At 28.8% G+C, this 20,712-nt stretch overlaps 1 protein-coding gene and 1 long non-coding RNA gene across 3 annotated transcripts in view; one reads left to right on the forward strand and one right to left on the reverse strand.

The window, feature by feature from the left end:
* LOC139426226 (uncharacterized) overlaps positions 1-20,712 on the forward strand; it is a 21,257-nt gene continuing 545 nt past the window's right edge. The window contains exons 1-2 of the long non-coding RNA XR_011637452.2: positions 1-335; positions 12,006-12,141. This is a non-coding gene — a long non-coding RNA (uncharacterized LOC139426226). The remainder of the gene's footprint in view (positions 336-12,005; positions 12,142-20,712) is intronic.
* Positions 7,938-20,712, reverse strand: part of LOC107450264 (polyribonucleotide nucleotidyltransferase 1, mitochondrial) — a 24,776-nt gene continuing 12,001 nt past the window's right edge. The window contains exons 5-8 of one of the 2 annotated variants that reach the window (XM_087154245.1): positions 18,032-18,089; positions 14,037-14,133; positions 13,859-13,961; positions 7,938-8,155 (exon numbers count right to left, since the gene is read on the reverse strand). In XM_087154245.1, coding sequence (XP_087010371.1) covers positions 8,111-8,155; positions 13,859-13,961; positions 14,037-14,133; positions 18,032-18,089 — 303 coding nt within the window. In that variant the 3' untranslated portion in view covers positions 7,938-8,110. The remainder of the gene's footprint in view (positions 8,156-13,858; positions 13,962-14,036; positions 14,134-18,031; positions 18,090-20,712) is intronic. The other variant, XM_087154246.1, reaches the window with a different exon arrangement.

Below are 20,712 nucleotides of genomic sequence, written 5' to 3' on the forward strand. Positions count from 1 at the left end.
CCTTAGGGATATGACGTAGCCCTAACACACGAAATACACTCTCGATTTTTGGTGCTAAGCACCACCTCTTCCCCCCATCTCCATTCCACCTCACTACTCCTCATCATCGAATTACTACTACAGATGAATCGGTTAATGCCGCTTCGCGGCAGCGCACCGAGATTTATATGATTTCTACCAAAATCTAATTTTTTCTATTTAATGTAAATCTTAAATAAAACTTTTCTTACTTAGATGTGTGTTTTTAAGAAGGCTTTGAAGCAGAAAACTTTTTACACTATAAAGGGAGGAGAAAATTGCTTGATTGTAGTAAATTTTGACAATCATTTAACGAGGTAAATGATGCACTCAATTTTTATTTTGATGCGTCTTTTTCTTAAACCTTTGATGCCCTTTGAAAATATTTTTTTTCTTGTATAAATAGCTCAAAATGTTATTTTATGAACATTATCTAATCCATGCACACTATAATACGCTATTAAATTTAAGATTTAGTTTTATGTTTGTGATGGATATTTTTAATATTAAAACAGTAGTTTATAAAGAAGAAAATTTGCTCAATTTAAACTTGTTTTTAAATGAATACGTTACCTCTATGCACAGTAAATAACTGACCCGCACAATTGTGCATATACTCGCTCTTAAAGAGTTGAGCTAATAACTTAAAGCCACCAGTAAGGGCAACAAATGATAATAAATGGGAATCATTTTATCTCAATTAACTTTTCAGATAGATGTCTTTCAGTTTTTCGTAGTGTTGATCAATACCGAATAGTTGATTATTTTACTCCGTATTTAAGTGCGAATATTTAGACAAAACATTCATTAAAACTATGTTATTCCAGAACTGTTATTTCTCTCTCTCTTCAAAGTAATAAATCGTTTTTAGCTACTTAACTTTCAAATATTGGATTTTAAAACAAGAGCACTGTGTAGAAGTGAAATCTCTTAAGTCGTTAAACATCGTGATTTCTTTCCCCATTTTTGAATTTCAAGCGAAGCATCAATCAAGTCAGTTTTCGATTTTTTGTAAGCTTCCTGTTCCCAAGAGAATGAAGTGGCATTGATTTATTATCTAAACAATTTTCTCTTTTATGAGATGTTTACAAGATATACAGTGTTTACATAAAAGATTGAAAAAAAAGAAAGAAGAAGAAGAAAAAAAAAAACGCAAGAATAAGATATATTTTAGACCGTGAAGTATTAAGATTTAATAGGTTTCCTATTTAATCTTAGTACTTTAGTGCTATGTAACTACAGACCTGGACAATTTATTCGACGCACTCTAAGATTCGATGTAAAATCCTAATTATCACGTGATACTCTATACAGCTTTTTACGAGACTGTTTGCACTTTTTTACTTTACTGTATCAATGGGTTAAATGAGACAATATATGATATAAATTTGACAATTGTATAATTTAGACGACATATTATATACAGTTGGACCCCGATTTAACGAATTCATCGGGACCGGAAATTTTATTCGTTAAATCGGGGTCATTCGTAAAATCGGGGTTCAAAAAAAAATTTTTTTTGTACATATGTATTATTAAAAATTACTAGTTATAAACAACTATCAAAGATAAGAAAGGAATTTCCTGTTTGACTCATAGCCCACGTGACAAACCCCCGGAAAATGACCTTGCAAGTGTAATATGTCTTATTAACTCTGCCCACCTCCCCAAGACGAATTTTGTTTTTCCCTATTGCGGTCGTTTCTTTTGTTTGAGACGAATATGCACTTTTTCTATTTTATTCCTCCCAGGAAAGATTTTTTTCCCTTTAGAATCTGCCAATTACAAAAAAAATGCAATATTTTTCTGATCAAAATTAATGAAAAATATTTTTTCCGGATGCTGAAATAATTCGTTAATTCGAGGTTAATTATTCGTTAATTAGGGGTTTTTGACTCTGTTTTTGCTGGGGTTGAAAAAAAATTCGTTAAATCGCGAAATTCGTTAAATAGGGGTTCGTTAAATCGGGGTCCAACTGTAAATATATAATATTTATTATATCAGGTATTATATTAGTACATTGTAATAATTAGATTGAATTATGAGACACACTGTAGTCTTTTAATAATGACATGATTTGCACGAGTTTTTATGCAATATATTTAAACATACATGCAATGAATGTTTATTCAGGAGATTTTTTATATATGTCCTATTTGTATTTATTCTTAACGTATTGCATTACAATGTTATCCAACTGATAATTATAATTTTACATAGAATCTTAGAATGCGTCTGATAATGTGGCCCGGAACTGTATGTTTTATAATTATAAAGGTAAAATGATTTTTCTTTATGGTTTTAAGGAGGTATTAATAAAGTTATAATTTTTTCCTTCTTTCTTTCTCGGAAATGTCTTGATTCCGTTGCCTTTTTCTCGATTCATTCTCTCACTTATTTTTTTTTTTCAATGTAGTTTTTTTTTTTTCTCATCAATGTATCATATTGAAATGTATCAACAAGTAGCCAAATAGTGGCAAGTCCGCAGACAATTTTTGCATCTTCCAATTTGCACTTTGGGTGCACGGTGTTACATTTTTTTCCCCTGTATTCAGAGCCGGATTAACCTATAGGCACACTAGGCACGTGCCTAGGGCCTACGAAATTCCGGGGCCTACGAAAAACTTGGGGGAAAAAATTGTTGAGAAAAATAATTTAGCTTTAAAAACAACAAGTGTATTTTGCAAAAAATTATGAAGATACAAATAAAAATATAATATTTTTCGGTAATAAATTATTTTGCAGAATCTTATGATCTAATATATTACTTTTTTGCGATTTTTGGATTCAACGAAATCTTGTATTATGCTGTCGAATTCCAAACTACGCAAAATGTCGTATTCGATAGACATAAGTGCGAGCGATGCCAAACGATCTTGATTCATTGTTGAACGCAAATAATTTTTTATCAATTTTAATCTGGAGAAAGATCTTTCTCCTTCTGCATTTGATCCAAGAATCGACAAATATATTCTTAATGCAATGTGAACGTTAGGAAAAGTATTCACAAGTTTATCTTTAATTTGAGCCTTCAACATTTCTTGTGCAGATTTATGTTCATATAAATTTGAAAATAGTAAAAATTCATCTACAAAGTTTTTCTCTAAATCGGATGAGTAAATTTTCACCAAATTTTGCGCTTTTAGTTTAATCTCAGATTCTGACAAATTTTTGTGTAATTTCCTTGTAATTCGGGTTCGATAAAACATCGTTTAATGACACATTTTGGTCGATCCAGAAAACTGGGAAATTCAGATATCCGGGATAGCGATGGTCCCGAGCATCCCAGATATTTGGTTCTCTACTGTATAAATATTTCTTGTAATTAATCTCACTATCAATTTCACTGTTTTCTTTGCTGGTTTGTTGTTGTATTGTTGACGTGAAGTGTTTACATAGTTATCGATCGAACAAATCATAATGGTATTATCGATATCAACTGCAATATCGGCAGTATGTCGGTATTGCAGATAAAGTTCAATAAACAAATTCGTAAATTAAAATCCATATTAATAAAAATGTAAAAAAAAAAATATGCAAGAAAATTTTAGCATATATTTTGAAAAGAGGGGAGGAGCGGGGGAAGGAGGGGAGGGCCCAAAAACGGCTATGCCTAGGGCCTACGAAAGGTATAATCCGGCTCTGTCTATACAGCTTTATTATGACTGTTTGCACTTGTTCACATTAGTGTATCCATTGGTAAAATGAGACGATATATAATGTAAATTTGACGATTGTATACATTAGACGATATATAATATAAATATAGAATATTTATTATACGAGTATATTATAATAATGAGATCAAATTATTCGATGCACTGCAGTGTTTTAATAATGTTTTTTACGATTGTGTATGCAGTACTTTTATATTTAAACACTACGTGTGATGGATTTTTATTTAGGAGATTTTTTACATACTTCCTATTTGCAATAACATATTATTTTTTTTTTTAACGTAATACACTACAATGTTAACCGATTGAAACACGAATATAAACAAGTACAAAACCGGTTTCCACAGCGTAAACGTCATAAAGCTGTGTAGTCCAGAATTTACATAAAATCTTATAATGCGACGTCTAATAATATGGACACTATGAATTGAAAATCTTATAGTTTCGATTCCCACTTCATTTCCGGTTGTCCTAAGTGACGAACCTTCCATACTCTGCTTCCTTGTATAGATAAATCTAAGGAAATACATTAAGAATTTATTTCATATCTTTAATTATTCCAGACACATTTTTCTTTTATCTATCTCACAAACATGCGTTTGATTTCCGTTCAGAGTTGATGCGTCTTAAAAAATCTTCTTTCTTCTTCCTAATCCCCAAAATTAACAGGACTAAACAATGTCCATGAAATTCATGACCCGGAGTTTTTATAGATTTTCTTATCTAAGTGAAAAGTTACTTAAATTGTGTTTGTATGAGGAATAACTTTATTTATTGTGATTATCAAGAAGGACTGAAAAAACTTAAATCACAAAAACTATTGAAAATGAAGAACTTCAATTTGATGGTAGCACTACTTCAAATTTTTTTTTCTTCCTCGGAACACTTTATGAAATTTTTTTTTTTTGCATTGTGTATAAATGTGTAATTTTTATAATTCATGTTACTTTATATCTTGTTGATATCACAAAAATTAATTTTTCTTTTTCATTTTAATTGTGTCATCATAGGGAAAGTTTTGCAAAGGGATAATTTTTAGATATTAGTTAAACATTTTTGGCGAGGGGGGATGTAACATAAAAAGCTTCTATTAATCTTTTTATGTTAGTTTCTTCGTTACAAAACAACTCCTAATTTATTACTAATTATTTATTCAAATTGAAATACTTTCTCACACTTTTAAAAGCCACATCCTGTTCTTAAGTCTATTTTTGATTCAAGTATGCATTTAATTAAAAGCAGTATATTTTACCTTTTGCTCTCTGTGGGAAACGCTCGACCTATTTCATAAGCCAATAGCAACTACCAAGATTTCCCTCTTTGCCTAAATTGAAACATTTTACGGATTTTATTTTGCAAGATTTTTCCTAACATATAACCAAGGTGCGCAACTTTTCATGTTCACTTTTACACACTTTCATGACTGCTCTGTCTAATAATTAATAAATAAATTTCGTACCCTCCTTCCCGGCCTAAGACCTGTTTTAATCCTTCCACTCGGCAACGACGTTATATATATATATAATAGTGCGTTGAATAGCGTTAAAATGAGGAAATACGAATTCAATATTCTGTATTAAAACATCTTAGATCTCCCCTTATTGACCCATAATTTTCAAATTGGACCATGTAATATATTACCTTGTACTAGTGTACTCCACTAAAGGTATTGCTATAGGCTTATTAGGAGGTACACAATATGGTCCTACAAGTTTCAAAGTAATTATATATAAAAGAGTGCGTTGAATGGCGTTTAAATGAGGAAATACGAAGTCAATATTCTGTATTATAATATGGTCCTATATCTTCCTTTAATATTGATTTATAACATTCAAATTGAACCAAGTATTATATTAACGGTCTCTAGCGTACCCCACGAGAGGAAATGATTATAGTCTAGATAGGGGGTACACATAAGGTCCTATTGGTTGCTATGTATATACAATAGCCTAAAAATGAGGAAATTCACAATCAATATTGTGTATTAAAACACGGGAAATCATATTTCTGTATTACAATATGGTCCTATATCTCCCCATTTTATTGACCCATAATATTCAAATTGGACCACATATTATATTACCGGGTACTAGTGTACCCCACCAAGAAAAATAATTATAGAAAATAATTATTATAGGAAATAATTGTACCCCACTAAAGGAAATATTTATTCACTTTTGCCAAATTGATTTTTTATAATTGTTTGGTTCAAATGAGAGATTTGATATTAATAAAAAGTCAAAGGATACGTGACAATATTTCTAAAAACATATACATATGCAAAAAAATATTTATTAAACAAAAATATTTATAAACAATTTTTTTATTTATTTTGTCCATGTCACTTTATATGATAAACACAGGCGTCTCTATAACGGATAATAGTGCATTGGCTAATATTTTAATATTAGCCAATAGTGCATTGATATTTTAAATAATATTTAATTAATTATTTTCTTTCATAAACAAATGTTTATTTATTAATAATATAGGATAGTAAAGGTTTTCAGGAACACTCAAGTGGTGGATGAAAAGCACTTTTTCATCTCAAAAGATAAGCGGGAGCAGTTAGAAATCGGATCATTCTCCGTTTGGACTGCATGTTCCAGGGGTAGGGGAAACACTGCTCTCGTACTGAACAGAAAGTAAATTGTTGTGACTAAATCGGAAGAATGAGAAAAAGAAACATAATTTATTAAGCAATAACGTAAAAACTTTGTAATTAATCATTAAATCAGCAATATTTAAAAAGTAAATTGTCAATTTTTCCTAATGGAATAAATTTAGATTCTGGTACAACTTTACTTTTCTTCAATGTTTTAACAGAAAATTAAACCAATCAAAAGCTTATAATATTTATAATAACTTAAATAATAAAATGAATACGGCTACCTATGAAATACAACTTTTTAAGAAGATCCATTAACTCAGATTGAAGGATTAATTTTTTTAGAGGCGATAAAACTTACATTTCTAAATTTATCAATTAAATTAATTTAGTTAATTTCATGTATTTAAAAACTTAATAATTCTAATTCTTTTTCAAATTTTTAAAGAAACACTTACTACAACATCATCTACAAAAACAGCAACGTTCAGCTAATAATAAATTTAAAAAAAATATTAACTTCAATTATTTTTGTAAAAAAAACTAAATAAATATTTAGAGTAAGATATGCTTAAATTAAAAACACCACCACAAATGAAATATTTCTAAATTCTGATCTTTAAACTACTGGATATTCTAGATAAATAAATATTCTATCGCTTCCTAAATCCACTTCCGAAGGGAAAAAAAAACTTTAAAATTTTTAAATAAAACAGAAAAAAAAAATTCTTTTTCTTTCTTTTTTTTACTCGCCTATTATAACTGTTCAAAATCAACATGAGAAGGAAACTTGTCTTTTTTAGGCTTCTTCTCCCTAGTAAATAATTCTTTATCAACGCATAGTTTAGATCCCCTCTTCCTCGTTGTTTCATAAAATGGAGGAAGAAAAGTGAAAATAGCTGCATAACGTAGCGTGAGATCAATGCTTCCCTTAGAAATTCTATAACTCATACCTCTGGGGGTACTGATCCAGGAGTTTCCTTGTCTTCTGGATTGGTTCAAAATTACAAGGATACGGAGTTGAACACCAATAGTCGTAAACCCCCAAAAATTGGGTCGGCTGTTCAACGACTGTTATAAAATACAAAATAGATTTTAAAACTATGTTCTTTTAAGAGTATAATATTTTCACTAAAAATTAGTGGTAGCTCTGAACTTATAAAATTGAAATTTAATTTTTCTCTCCCATCGCAGTAATAAAAATAAACTTTTCTTGTGTTCTAAACTACTATACAATAAAATCAATACCACAATAATACGTAGTGTAATTGTTTTTTCAATTAAAAGTATTTTCATCAATGCTATAAAAACGCTTTATCATGAAATTAAAACATTTAAATTTAAATGAAATAAAATAATTATGTGAAATATGATGTATAAATAATTAAAATCTGTTCTGAATTAAAATATATATTATTAACAATCAAAGTATCTATCAGAAGCTAAATTCTGCACTTAAAATTGAGTCGCTCAGAAGCCAATGCGGTTAAGTCCAAAACACAAAAATTGAGAAAATTAATGTTTTTTGATACATTAGTTTTTAAAATTCTTGGTTTATTAATTTAATTAGAAAAGTGTATAAAGTCTTTTTGAGAGGTGTAAAGTCTGCAAAAAAACAAGATATGTACAGGATGTGTAAATAAAAACGTAAGTATTTATTGAAATAATGACAGCATCTTAAAAATTTTAGGACTTATACCTTTTGGCAGCTGAAAAAGATAAGAAATTTATGTAAAAATAATAAAATAACATTTATTGCCATAAGTTTTATGTTTATTCATCATAACAAACATCATCTTCTTCCGAGTTATTTAAATGTAAATCTTGATCTCCACGTGTTGTCCTTAATGTCCTGTAAAAGTCGAAAGAAGAATTAAATTTTCTATTTCAAAGTTTATGTAAAAAAATATTGATAAAAGGTGGACTTATTCACAATGGCTTCTGAAATTATTATACAATATATTCAGAAGCTATTAAAAAAAGGGCTGTCTAACCTAGGAAAAAAGTAACCAACGAGTTATTCCTTTAATAACTAAGATTATTATTTACTTCATCAAAATTTCCAAAAATCAGAAAATATCAAAAAATGGACTTGACCGCATTGGCTTCTGAGCGGCTCAATTAATATTTAATCACATAAATATGATATTAAATGAGCTTAGCTGTAAATTGAAATAAATTTGGCTCAGAACTAGGCCTATTTTTTAATTGGCCAATTACAAATAGTATTTTTGAAGTGTTCAACAGATTATTTTTTCATAATAATTTTCTTAAAAAAGGAGTATGTCAGATTGAAAAGGAACTATCAAATTAAAACTATGTAGATATAGTATCATTTTCAATAAATTCCTACTCTGATGTTATGCTTAAGAGGTGATGAGTGGACAGACCTAAGAAGTTTTATTGTTGTGATTTGGGTTTAAATGTACTCTTACTTTTACCATTCATGAGAGTTTTCTGTAACTTATAAATTCTAACAGGTCATGAGCCTGAAACAAATTTGAGAAAATTAATATCACAACATAAATAAAGTGCAAGGTTTGCAATGTGTTGAATGTTCTCCTTCATTTTGCTGTATTAGTGCACAATATCCTCAACGACATCGAAAATGACCTGAAAACCTTAAAGTTTGGAAGGGATATGAGTCGCTGGCGTTTATCAGCTGTTACTGCAGCAAAGGCCTGCAAGGGGCTGTTGCGCAGACAAAAAAAAAGAAGTGTACAAGATCACTGTAATAAAATTTTTTACGATAGAATCATAGCATGCCTGTGGAGTTTTCGAAATTCATTTGTTGTTTGTTTCGATGGAATTTAAATTGAAAGAACGCGTTATATTGTAAATACTACAAGTAATAATAATATTGGATGGTGCGTTTTTTTGAAATTTTAGGCATAAAAATCAATCGAAATTAGTAACCCGGTAGACTTACGACAAACTTTAATCATTAGCGCCATCTGTGATTACTAAGGCCCGGATTTTGATGACATTTGCATTTTTTGTCTTTTAGAGCATTTTTTTTAGATTTATAATGCATTTTTCTTTAAATTTTGGGGCGTATTTTGCATTTTAATGCATTTGTTAAAGTTTTTTATTAATTTTTTCCAATTTTTACTGTTTTTTTTATCAATTTTCATTATTACACTGGCTTCCAAACAATGAAGAAAATCTATGGAATATTAACAGGTGAAGCAAAATCTTTTCAAATTGAAGAAGAATTGTAAGTAAGTGAGATCGTCTTTTTCAAGTACGCACCTATAACATCAGTAGACGTTGAAAGAAGCTTCTGCAGGAATGAAAATTTACTTTCAGACAAGAGACGCTCGTTTACATTTCAAATTATCAAAAAACATTTAATAATCCAATGTAATTCTGATATTTAGTAATATTATGATATGGAAGTTGTTATATCCATTAAAGTTTCTATACAAAATAAAAATATTTTGGTGTCAATATATTTTCCTTTTTTTGTTATTTTAGGATATAAAACATATTTTTCAAACTTTAATGAACGTAGAAGAAGTATTGCATTGCTTTATATTTTTTAAATGACTCATAATAATTTTAAAGAGCAAAATATTTTTTAATTCAATATTTTTGCTTTATTTAAGGCATTTTTTGCGCAATTTTTGCATTTTTGGCCCTTTTTAAGGGCATTTTTTGCACTTTTTAAGGGCATTAGTTGAGATTTTTTAGGTCATCAAAATCCGGGCTCTAGTGATTACCTTTACACGATCAACTATCCATATTTTTCGTATTTGTCAAAAATATTTTTTCAAATTTCCAAGACGCTTTCTTTCAGAACTATGTTCAATGTAGTTTTTATTTCCATATAGCTTCCTAACTTCAAAGCTTTTAATCTTTTTGAAAGTTAAGACAGAAATTAACATACTTTCTTCTCATATGACTCTCCACACGCTATTGGTGAAAGCATGCGAAGTATTGCCATAGGTAAAGAGTTCTGCTCTACGCCACCTGTGTCCCGTAGTGGAATGATAGTAAAGACACGGCTCATAGTAGAACACCGAAGTCAGGCATAACTGGCAGCGGTCAGTAAGCGGGTGGGTCACTTTGGTAAGGACTGAGGGTGAGCGATAGCAGTCCTCGTAAAACTGTTCAGCCGTAAAGTATTCGTTTTAGCACATAGGTCTACCAAAGCAGGTTAGCCATCCTCTCTGCAGAGAATCAAAATTGAGATGATATGTCTTCGTATCATCCTCAGGGATGTTTCCGAGACCGTTGCCAATAGCATATTGTGCAGCTCTAGTGCGACGTAAATAAAGTACCAGTCTACCTACGCCACCTGTAGCTACTACATCTCCACAAAGCTTTGAAAGTTTAAAGCTTATTTTAAATCGCACAGACATATGCAACCGCAAGCATACTTAGCATCCCTTTCTGCTTCAAGATTTTATTATTTAGTCTTTCTGAAATGAATTTAAGACATTAACTTTCCTAATAAATATAGTTCAGAATTACAAAGAGTGCTTTTAATGATGCAACTGAAGAAGAACAGGTTGAATTTAATTTTTCATGTATTCTGTAATCAGCATGTGTGTATGAAACTATTTTTCTCATATTTCTTTTAATTATGGTATCCACGTGATTTTTATTAATTCACTGTATATTATTAATTTGATTTCATATTAAAGTGGAAAAAAATGTGAATCGTTTGTAACAATTGTAACGAACCTTACTGTTATTTTTTTAATAGTGAATTATATAGTTACACGACAAATGACACTCATATTTTTCGAGTCGTCTGTCTAAATTTTTTTTATAAAACTATCAATTTGTACTAAATTTTGCATTAATACATTAAAATTAAGTGCATAAAGTATTAAAATTAAATTTAAGAAAAAAACTGGGTTTCAAAACAAAAAGTATTGTGATGGATCTATTTTCAAGACAAAATATTAGTGTAGAATTACTTGGAGATATTTTCATATTGGTGCTAGTCAGTTTTTTAAGTTTTTGTCAGCTGTGAAAAAAAATGTCGGCTTTTTCTTTTGTAAACAATTAATTTTTTAATCATGCATCTAATGATTAGTTACTTGTATATAGTAAATGGGTTATTCCCTACAAATTGGCTATTTTCTGGTAGGGACCACAACAACAAAAAAAGTGTCAGAAATTAATAATTTTCTGTAATAAGCTGCAGGATAAGGTACTAAACAAGAAAAATAGCAGTCTTGGTTAATATTAAAAACATGCTTTTATTATTTTACATTTATATTAAAGTGAGTTTATAATAACATGGTAAGAGAATAATAATTTTAGTTACAAACATGTTTAAAATAATATTTTTAATGAACATGTTTAAGTACATCCTTAGTCCTTAATGCTTTTTTAATCATTTACTATCCATTACTGCCAAGTATTAACTATAAAATATATACCTATATTATTTACTTGTATCAGCTATAAGTAGTAAACATTATGGGCTGCTAATTTTTGACAGCTTTTCATTATTTATTTTCTTTTTTTTTACCACTAAAAACCTATTTTTTATCATGTTATGGTAAAACTGGTTATTAAAATCTAACCTCAACCTTATAATTCCAAATGTCATTTGAGTGTATTGAAAAAGCACTTGATTCCATAAAGATCAATTTTAGAAAATGACTCAAAGGGTGGAAAGGTATTCCTGAATTAAAAAATTACTTTTTCTGCCTATTATTGAGATTTATTATTTTATTCTTTAGTATCAAGATCTTCATAGCTATTTGAATAGTCTTGGAGGCAGTATTTGAGAGAAAAATTTAGATGAAGGATTTCTGGCTGACTTAAAAGATGCGATTGGCTGTTGCAAATTATGACTTCATGATGCAAATGAAGCTGGTAAAGTTGTTTTATTTTCTGGAAGGAACAAATGATTGTACGATAGGGAGTTTTCTTTAAAGAATAATTGCTGTGTGTGGCCAGTTCCAAATATATCTAAATGAGTAAATATCCACCTGTTTTTTTTTTCATTGTCAAGAAAAACAAGTACCAGATGTTCACAATCACATTTAATAAGAAAGATGCAAATACAAAGATACATAGACAATCAAAATAACAGACAAAATGCCAAGAGCTTTGCACTCTTTAAAAACATAAAGTCATCTGCCAGTTTAAGGTTAATGCCTACACATATACGCATAACTCAGAGTATAATAAGTTATTAGTTTCAGTTTTTATAAGTTCAGAGTTTCATAAGTTAAGTAAGTCCACCGAGTACAGTTTCAGGGGTCACTCTAGGTTTTTCTGAGAGGTACCTTTTTTGTGAACATTTAGACATAATTTGTGAAAATTAAAAAAATTACATTTAAAAAATCAGCACAAAAATATGGATTTATCGTTTCTTTCGGGATATAAAAAGTGAAGAAAAAGTGTTTTGTGAAACTACCCTTTTTCCTAAAAATGAATTTGTGAAGGTACCGCTAAATGGCAGTAAATTTTGCCTGGACAGATCCCTGAGTTTGTCTAGGCCACTTCTGTAGTTGTGCCACTGCTGGTTTTAAAGCCTGTCTATTGGATCCAAGTTCTTGGATGAAGATTGATTGAAATTGAGGGAAACTTGTTTCGGTTGGATCATGTAAACAATCATCCAAGTCCCTGGATGAGAGTAAAGCATATTCTACTTTCCTCTCTTGACCAATCAGCTTCTAAAGTTTTGTGACGTCAACAAGCGGGCATCAGATTATGTCATTTTGTTGTCCCTTTTCATAAATTTTAATCCAAATAAATTAATCTCTTAGGGTTTATTTATTATATAATTTATTTAGTAATTTTGAATTCATATAAGTAATTTTATGAACAATGCGTATGTGTAGGTTTTTTATCCGATCAACCAGTGGCATTCAAGAATTCGGATAGTGTCAGAGAATCATCCAATTTCTTGAAGAGAGAAATTCTTCCTAATTCTCAAATTCAAGAACTTGGATTTTGTAAACAGGCCTCAACATCTGGTTTTTTATCAAACATCTTGCTAGTATGTGGTTTTGTTTAAATGAGACCAGCTTTTGTTATTTGTGAAGAAATTATATTAATTATTATTATATTATAATTAATAATATATTAATCATATATAAATATAAATTAAAAAAAATAAATATAAATATAAATTAATCATATATAAATATATCATATAATAATTTTTCATATAATAAATATATTATATTAAAAAATGCAATTTAATGTGGAAGTAAAATTTTTTTTAATGGAATAAACACACAAAAAACAAACAAAAGATTTAATTTAAATACATTTATTACAACCATTTCTATTCTCAAAAACTTTTAAATGAAACATCTGAACTCTTTTGAATAGGAATCGCAATGTTTGATTTTTAAATCATGTGAATATGAATCGCAGTGCTTTAATTTAAAAATAACTGTATCAAACCAGGCTGCTATAATTTTAAAGACGCATAAATATATTCATGGTGACAGGCAAATTTGAATGAACTCAGGGTGACAAACAAATGAAATGCAGTTCTGTATTTCAGTAAAAACATGCCTATTCAGTAAAAAGATGCACTGATTTTAAAAAAAGAGAGCATTCATAAAGAGATTACTTGTGTTTGACCCCTCTCAAAAAGAACGTTTCCATGTAAGGGTTTAAATGTGTCCACTTCGCACGATATGGGTCGCAAATCAGTTGCTGTTCTCCCATCACACCTGAAATAATAAGAAGAAAAAAATGATTATAAAAGTAAATTTCCTTGTTGTCCTTGTTGGAAACAAAACACATACCTTATGCTTGTTTCTAAAACAAGGTTCCTAAATGCATTTTCATAAACAGAATTTATGGCTTGATATAAGATACTTGAATTACACTTGGTATAGCTTTCTGCAAAATAAAAGAGCCAAGATTAAAATTTGGCACTTTCCCACTTCCATACCCGCCAACATTGGAGAAATAAAATAATAGAGATTTTATTAGCAACATTTTTTGGGCCACGAGTAAAGTTTTGATACATCATGCATGATCTTGTAAGTCAAAAATATGCATATAAATCTTAATCTAAAGAAGATTTTTTTAAAACCATTATTTATAATTACTTAAACTATAAACACTCAACATACTTCATGACAATAGCGCCATCTGTTGAGGAATAAGAGATATATTTTAACCACCAGTGGATATTTTATCAATAAAAATTCTTTTCTTTAACAAATACAAAGAAATTTGCAAATATATAGGTAAACAGGAGATAATCGTAAAATACAGAAGACTTCGTTAAAAAAAGGGGGACTTGGCAGGTATGCACTTCTCCTCAGGTGCAAGGAAAATCAACTGTTTTTTTCACAGGTGACTGATATTTTTTTTTAAAAATTAACAAATTGCTAAATTCAAAAGTGAAATGAACCTAAAATATATTATATCATATGATATTATAAACTATATATTATATGATATATATTGATATATATTATATGATATATATGATATATATTATATGAATGATATTATATGATATATAAATATATGATATTATAAACTAAATTTATAACTAATCTTACTACTTATCACAAACCATACTTTTTTCTTAAAATCAGAATAAACAAAACAAAAATAAAAGGCAAATATTACGTATAATTTGTCTACGGTAAGAACTCCCTCCGCCACAAAGCCTGAGGCCGTCTGCTGCCATGGAAACAAGAATAGCGCATTTCACTGAGGGTAGCTTCTCTGCACTCTAGGTCCTACACAAATTGTGTAACACAATAGATCGAAGAAAAGATTCCCTTTCTCTCGCCGACCAGAGCCAAAATCTTTCCTAAACTATAACCCCAAACCCCTATTTGCAATAGTTAGATCTTGTTACCATAGTCACCACTACGGGTCCAGAAGAATGGCTAGGAGAGTTCTTACTTTAGATAATCTATAAGGATTTTTTTCTTGGTAATTTTGAACTCCTATCCATTGCCAGGAAACCACTTCCTATGCTTACATAAGAAAATCACAGCTCCCGTATTTTTCGTTTTAACTTTTACTGTTCTAATCTAATTTTAGAATTAAGTCCAAATAAAACATATAACTTTGCAAAAAACCAAATATCCGCTTTAATTCATTATATAAACTTTTGAGTAGAATTCTAAAGGAATTTTTTGTGTTTTCTTTTAGAGTTCAAAACTATTGATCACTAAAATTCCTTGAAGAATTTTTTTTTTCCAATTTTTTTCGCTCCTTGAAATGAACTTTCATTCCAAATTTAAAAATTTAATAATATAAGTACTAATTATATAGGTTAATTGTATTATGTATATTAATTACATATATTTTATTGGTAATACTTTTGTTACAACTTTTTTAATTTACTTTTATGAAAATAAGGGAATTTTAATGCATTAATCATACTTCTCTCCTTTGTTACCAAAAAGAAACAAATCACAAAACCGTAAAATCCACGAGGTAACATTTGAATGGTCATTAAAGTTTAATTAACACAACTGACTTTATTATCAGAAGCACTTTTATTAATAATACATTTTATTTCGTAAACTTTTGCATATCTTTTAACATAGAATTTTCTAAAATCCATGAATTTTTGTTTCCAGGATTAAATTTTTTTTACAGCAATTTATTGATTATTATCTCTTTGTCGTTAAAGGAATTTAAGGAACGAAATAAAAATACATTTAGAATTTAAAAATACCAAACTTAATTTTAATATTTGAAATTTGTGTCAGGCTACAAAAGGGACAATAGGCACGATCAAATTTTAATATAACAATATGAGAAATATAAAATTTTTATCTTTATTACAGTTCTTAATTTACAATATTGAATAGTTCTAAATATTTAATTTGTTTCAGACATGCAGAACCAATTTAAAAATAGAAAGTTCTGAATAAAATAGACTGAAATTTTAAAATTCTTCTAAAGAAGAAAAAATTAAAACTGCTCACCGTCAACAAGGCTTACTTCCTTATTTATGAGCAATACTTATTTAATGACTCGAGCAAATAATAAATTGAGTAAAAAATATTAGTTGTAGGGACTTTTCTTTCAACACTATTACAATTTTTAAGGAATTTTAGAATATTTTAGAAAATTTTCAAGATTAAGAGAAACATGAAAAATCCAATAATCTGTAGGAAAATTCAGTTGTATACGCCCAATGTATATTGTAATTTAAAAGAGATTTAGATTCACTGTTAAAGAAAATGCTCTTCTATTAAATTATGTAGAAACAAAGATATATTTTTTTAAAAATATTACTGATGAATAATAAAATAAAGGTTGCATGGAGAGGCAGAAGGTCACACTTCAAGATTAAAGTCTAAATTAGAACAACATGAAAAGAAGAGTGTAAGCATTGTAAAGGGGAAAAGTCATTTAAAAAATATATTTCATTTAATATAAGAAAAATTCATTATTTACTAAAAAATATTCTTAACTTTCTCCTTAAATATTTAAACAGTAATCCCCTGCATGAAAACTCATAATTCATAAAATATGCAACTATTCGGTGTGTTGAGTAAGCCGAATAACAAAAGAATTGCTGGATAAGACGAAGTTTTCCTTTCCCATACATTTAAAACATAAGTGTTGCACATTTGAACTTAAATGATTAATACATGTGAAAATACTACACTATACGCATGTGAAAATTTATGACTGAACAAGTAATATAAAAAAGTATGAAAAATTTAAAGACAATTCCTATTTAGGTTAACAAAGAAGAATTTTATTTTAGTTACTCTTTATTAAATAATTAAAAAATTTTCTCCCATATAAAACTAAAATTAATGAATTAAATTTAATGGATGAATTAATATTTGGAAAAATTATATTAACATCAAGAGTCATTCACAACAAGTTTAAAAATAAATGTATTTGAACTTGAGTGGTGAACTTGAGTTTATTAACGATTGAACATTTGAACAAGATATAGGGAGAGTGTAAACTAATAGTAGGGATTGAAAAAAGATGATAACTTCAGCATTCTTTATTTTTGCCTTCAACTACAAAAAATTTTACAAATGGACGACTCTTTGAACCAACATGGATAGTATTAAAACGGCATAGTCACGAGTCCGATAAACAGGAGACCATTGTATTTCCTTGTAAAAAAAAATAATAATAATTTCAAATCTAAGAATTTTGAAATCCCTGACTTTCATTGATTTTCCATGACTTTCATCAAACGCTTTCCTTGACTCATGCGGGTAAATACATTATTACTCAATAAAGTCGAGAGAAGATATAAACGAGTATTACTTTCTTTCTTAAAAACATTATTTTATCTTAGCCATGCTTTACACACTTTTTTAAGATGCCAATTTAAACAAATGCCATAAAAAAGGTCTAAAGTATTAAACAAACTGAAAAAAAAAAACTTAACAATTAGCAGTAACAAACATACAAATTAGAACATGAATTTAAAATATTTAATGCCTTTTAACCCACTGGCGGTTATGGAAATGGGCAAAATTGGGAGAATGTTTCTCCCCTACACAAAGTTCCCCTATCAGTTAACATGGGAAAACCGGTTTTGCTATGCAGAGAAGACTGCAGGTTAAAATGCGACTTTTTACGTGCAGAACCGTCAGTGGGTTAAGGTGAATTCTGGGGAATATGCTAATTTAATTTCAAAGAAACAAAAGTATCAACACCATTCCCTTGCACTATCAAATTACGATACATATAGATAAATTGAAATAAAAAATTCATTTCAAAGATTAAACAAAAGTTTCAGCTGTGCAAATATCCTGTACAGGCATTGAAAATAAAATCTTACCTTTTAATTTTTCTAATATTTCTTGTATCACAGCATCAACAGCCATTCCTCTCCTCATCTGAAATAATAAATAATTCATTTTTAATATTTCTATCTGAGGAGCACATTTTGATAGATGTCCAAGAGACTAAGAAAATAAAAATGTCAATTATAGATCCACCAACATTCTAAGCTAAACAGATCACCAACTACCAATAACACGCATAGGTGTATTAAATACAATTATTAACGATAATAATACAAAATGCCATCATTATTGATAGTTACTGAAAAGTTGCGATACTATTAGCCACGATCAGTATCGATACATACATAAAAAAAATAATAACATTGCAAAAATTATGTATAATGAAAGCTATTGAACATGAATAAGTGTCATTTAATTTCAATTGGATAACAAAAAAAAAATAAATGCCATTTATATTTTTCGATACTACATTAACTGCTCTACTAAATGTTTATTGCTCGTCATAAAAAGTAAATAAAATACACATAATTTAAACTCATTTTAAGATTTTAAAACGATCACCCATCACTATTAAGGACAAAAGAAAGTAGTTTTAGCCAATAAATGTATTTTTCATAGTTTCAGAACAACACAAAAGTTGAAATTGTCTATAATCATATACGCAATTTTTTATGGGGGAAAAATAATGGGAACATGAGAACCTTTTACAATTTTCTAACATAGATAAAAAAGGTTTCCAAAATTAAAACGTCATTTAACTTTCAATGCAGTAAAAAAATGCTTTTACACTGATCTTGACAATCTGCTACAATTAAAGTGCCACAGAAACAAGGGAAAATGAGTCATTTCTAAGAAATAATTCTATTAGTGATGATTTAAATAATACTAAATAAAATCAATAAACAATACAGCAGATTTTCTGATGACTCAAAAAATATGAAATAGAGGTGACAAAATATTGAAAACTTTCCAGATTGAATCTTTACGATAGTAAAAATTTAAAATTAATTATTATATGAATAATTAGAGTAAATGAATGTAATATGTGTAAAAATTTATAAATATCTTTAAAAACATTTTATGGAATGAAATGTTTTCAAAGATACGTATTTATTTATTCCAAATTCATGGAAGGAAAAATAATTTTTCTGTTTTTTCAAGTTTCTCCAAACACTTTAAAACAATGCATGAATAGTAAAATCAAAATTTTTGACAAGATATAAATATTGATTTGTTTAAAACACCTGTGTAGGAATAGGTTCACCAAAGATTGATAACTCATTTCATTGTTAGCATTTATCTTGGACGACCCATAAACAAAACATGCCTAAAAACATATTTTAATAATACTGAAATCATTTAGTTGTTACGATTCAAACCCAATTAATAGCTAAATATATAAAACAGCTACTTGATATTATCACGAGTATGCTTTTTTTCATGTGAAAATGCTTTTTTTCTTGTGAATGAGAAAAGCAATTTCTGGTGAAAATGCTTTTCTCATTCATACAAAACTGTAAAACGACACTGAAAATTTCATTATAAGCTTTTTATAGTAACAATTATGGAAGCCAACTGGTGTTATTGATTAATATAAGTTTAAATGTTTGAAATATAGAACAAACTAATCACTATGTTCTATATATTTGAATTTCATAACATTTAAGTACATGATATCTTTCTGAAAATGATTGCAATTAAACAAAATTTACTTATAGTTTGTCTAAAGTAAGAACTCCCCTAGCCATTCATCTGGACCCATGAATGTGACAATGGTAACAAGATATAACTATTTCAGGTAGGGGTGTTGGGTCATTGTTTTGGACAGGTTTTGGTTGAGGTCAGCGAAAGAAAGGGAATCTTTTTTTTCCCCAGTCTATCGTGTTAGCCCTAGAGGGAAGAGAAGCTACCCTCCTTGAAATACGCAATTTTTGTTTCCATAGTAGCAGACGGCCTCTGACTTTGTGGCAGGGGAAGTTCTTACCATAGACAAACTATATTTATTGCTCCTCTAAATACAAAATCAGAGCTCAGTGTTTAAGTAACAGTTCTTGTTTCTGTTGCATGCTCTCGTTTCTTGTACTTAAGTTTCATATAATTTCAGTAAACGAAATGTATTGCAGTAAACAAAATGTATTACTTTGTTAAGGCAAGTAGAAAACTTACTTTGTCTAAAGTAAAATCCCTAAAAATTTTACTTCACAGAGTCTGCAAAAAATTATATAGTTAGACTATTTCTAATTATTATCATTCATAATCAACTATCAATATTAAAAGAATATATCTTACAAAGTTGCAGATTCTATCATATCTGATGATGCCAGTGATAGCTTGCCAACAGGCTTTTTACATTTACCAAATTGTTGTTGAAGGTTAAGAATACCCTTTGTTATTAACTGAGCTTCACTGACTCCAGCTTTAATAGCTTCCATAAACTGTTTCATAATAACATGGTTAGCCGATCCTTCCAGCATAACTGGAAATAAACATCAATTAATCAATATTTGTGAAAATATAGCTTTGAGAAGATGTCATGTTATCTAACAAATGATGTCATCTTTCTAACAAATCTATCTAACAAATGATCTCATGTTTTTTAATATTTAAGAAATTTATTTTGATGTCATTGTTATTTAAATGTCATAAATATAATTTTAAATTTATATTCCCCACTTTGTCTTCTATTGACTGAGCTAGTGAAGTGATTCAAACT

The sequence above is a fragment of the Parasteatoda tepidariorum genome, chromosome 10 (assembly GCF_982258835.1).
Source record: "Parasteatoda tepidariorum strain Cologne lab strain chromosome 10, Ptep-v5.0, whole genome shotgun sequence".
In the NCBI taxonomy this organism is placed as follows: Eukaryota; Metazoa; Arthropoda; class Arachnida; order Araneae; family Theridiidae; genus Parasteatoda; species Parasteatoda tepidariorum.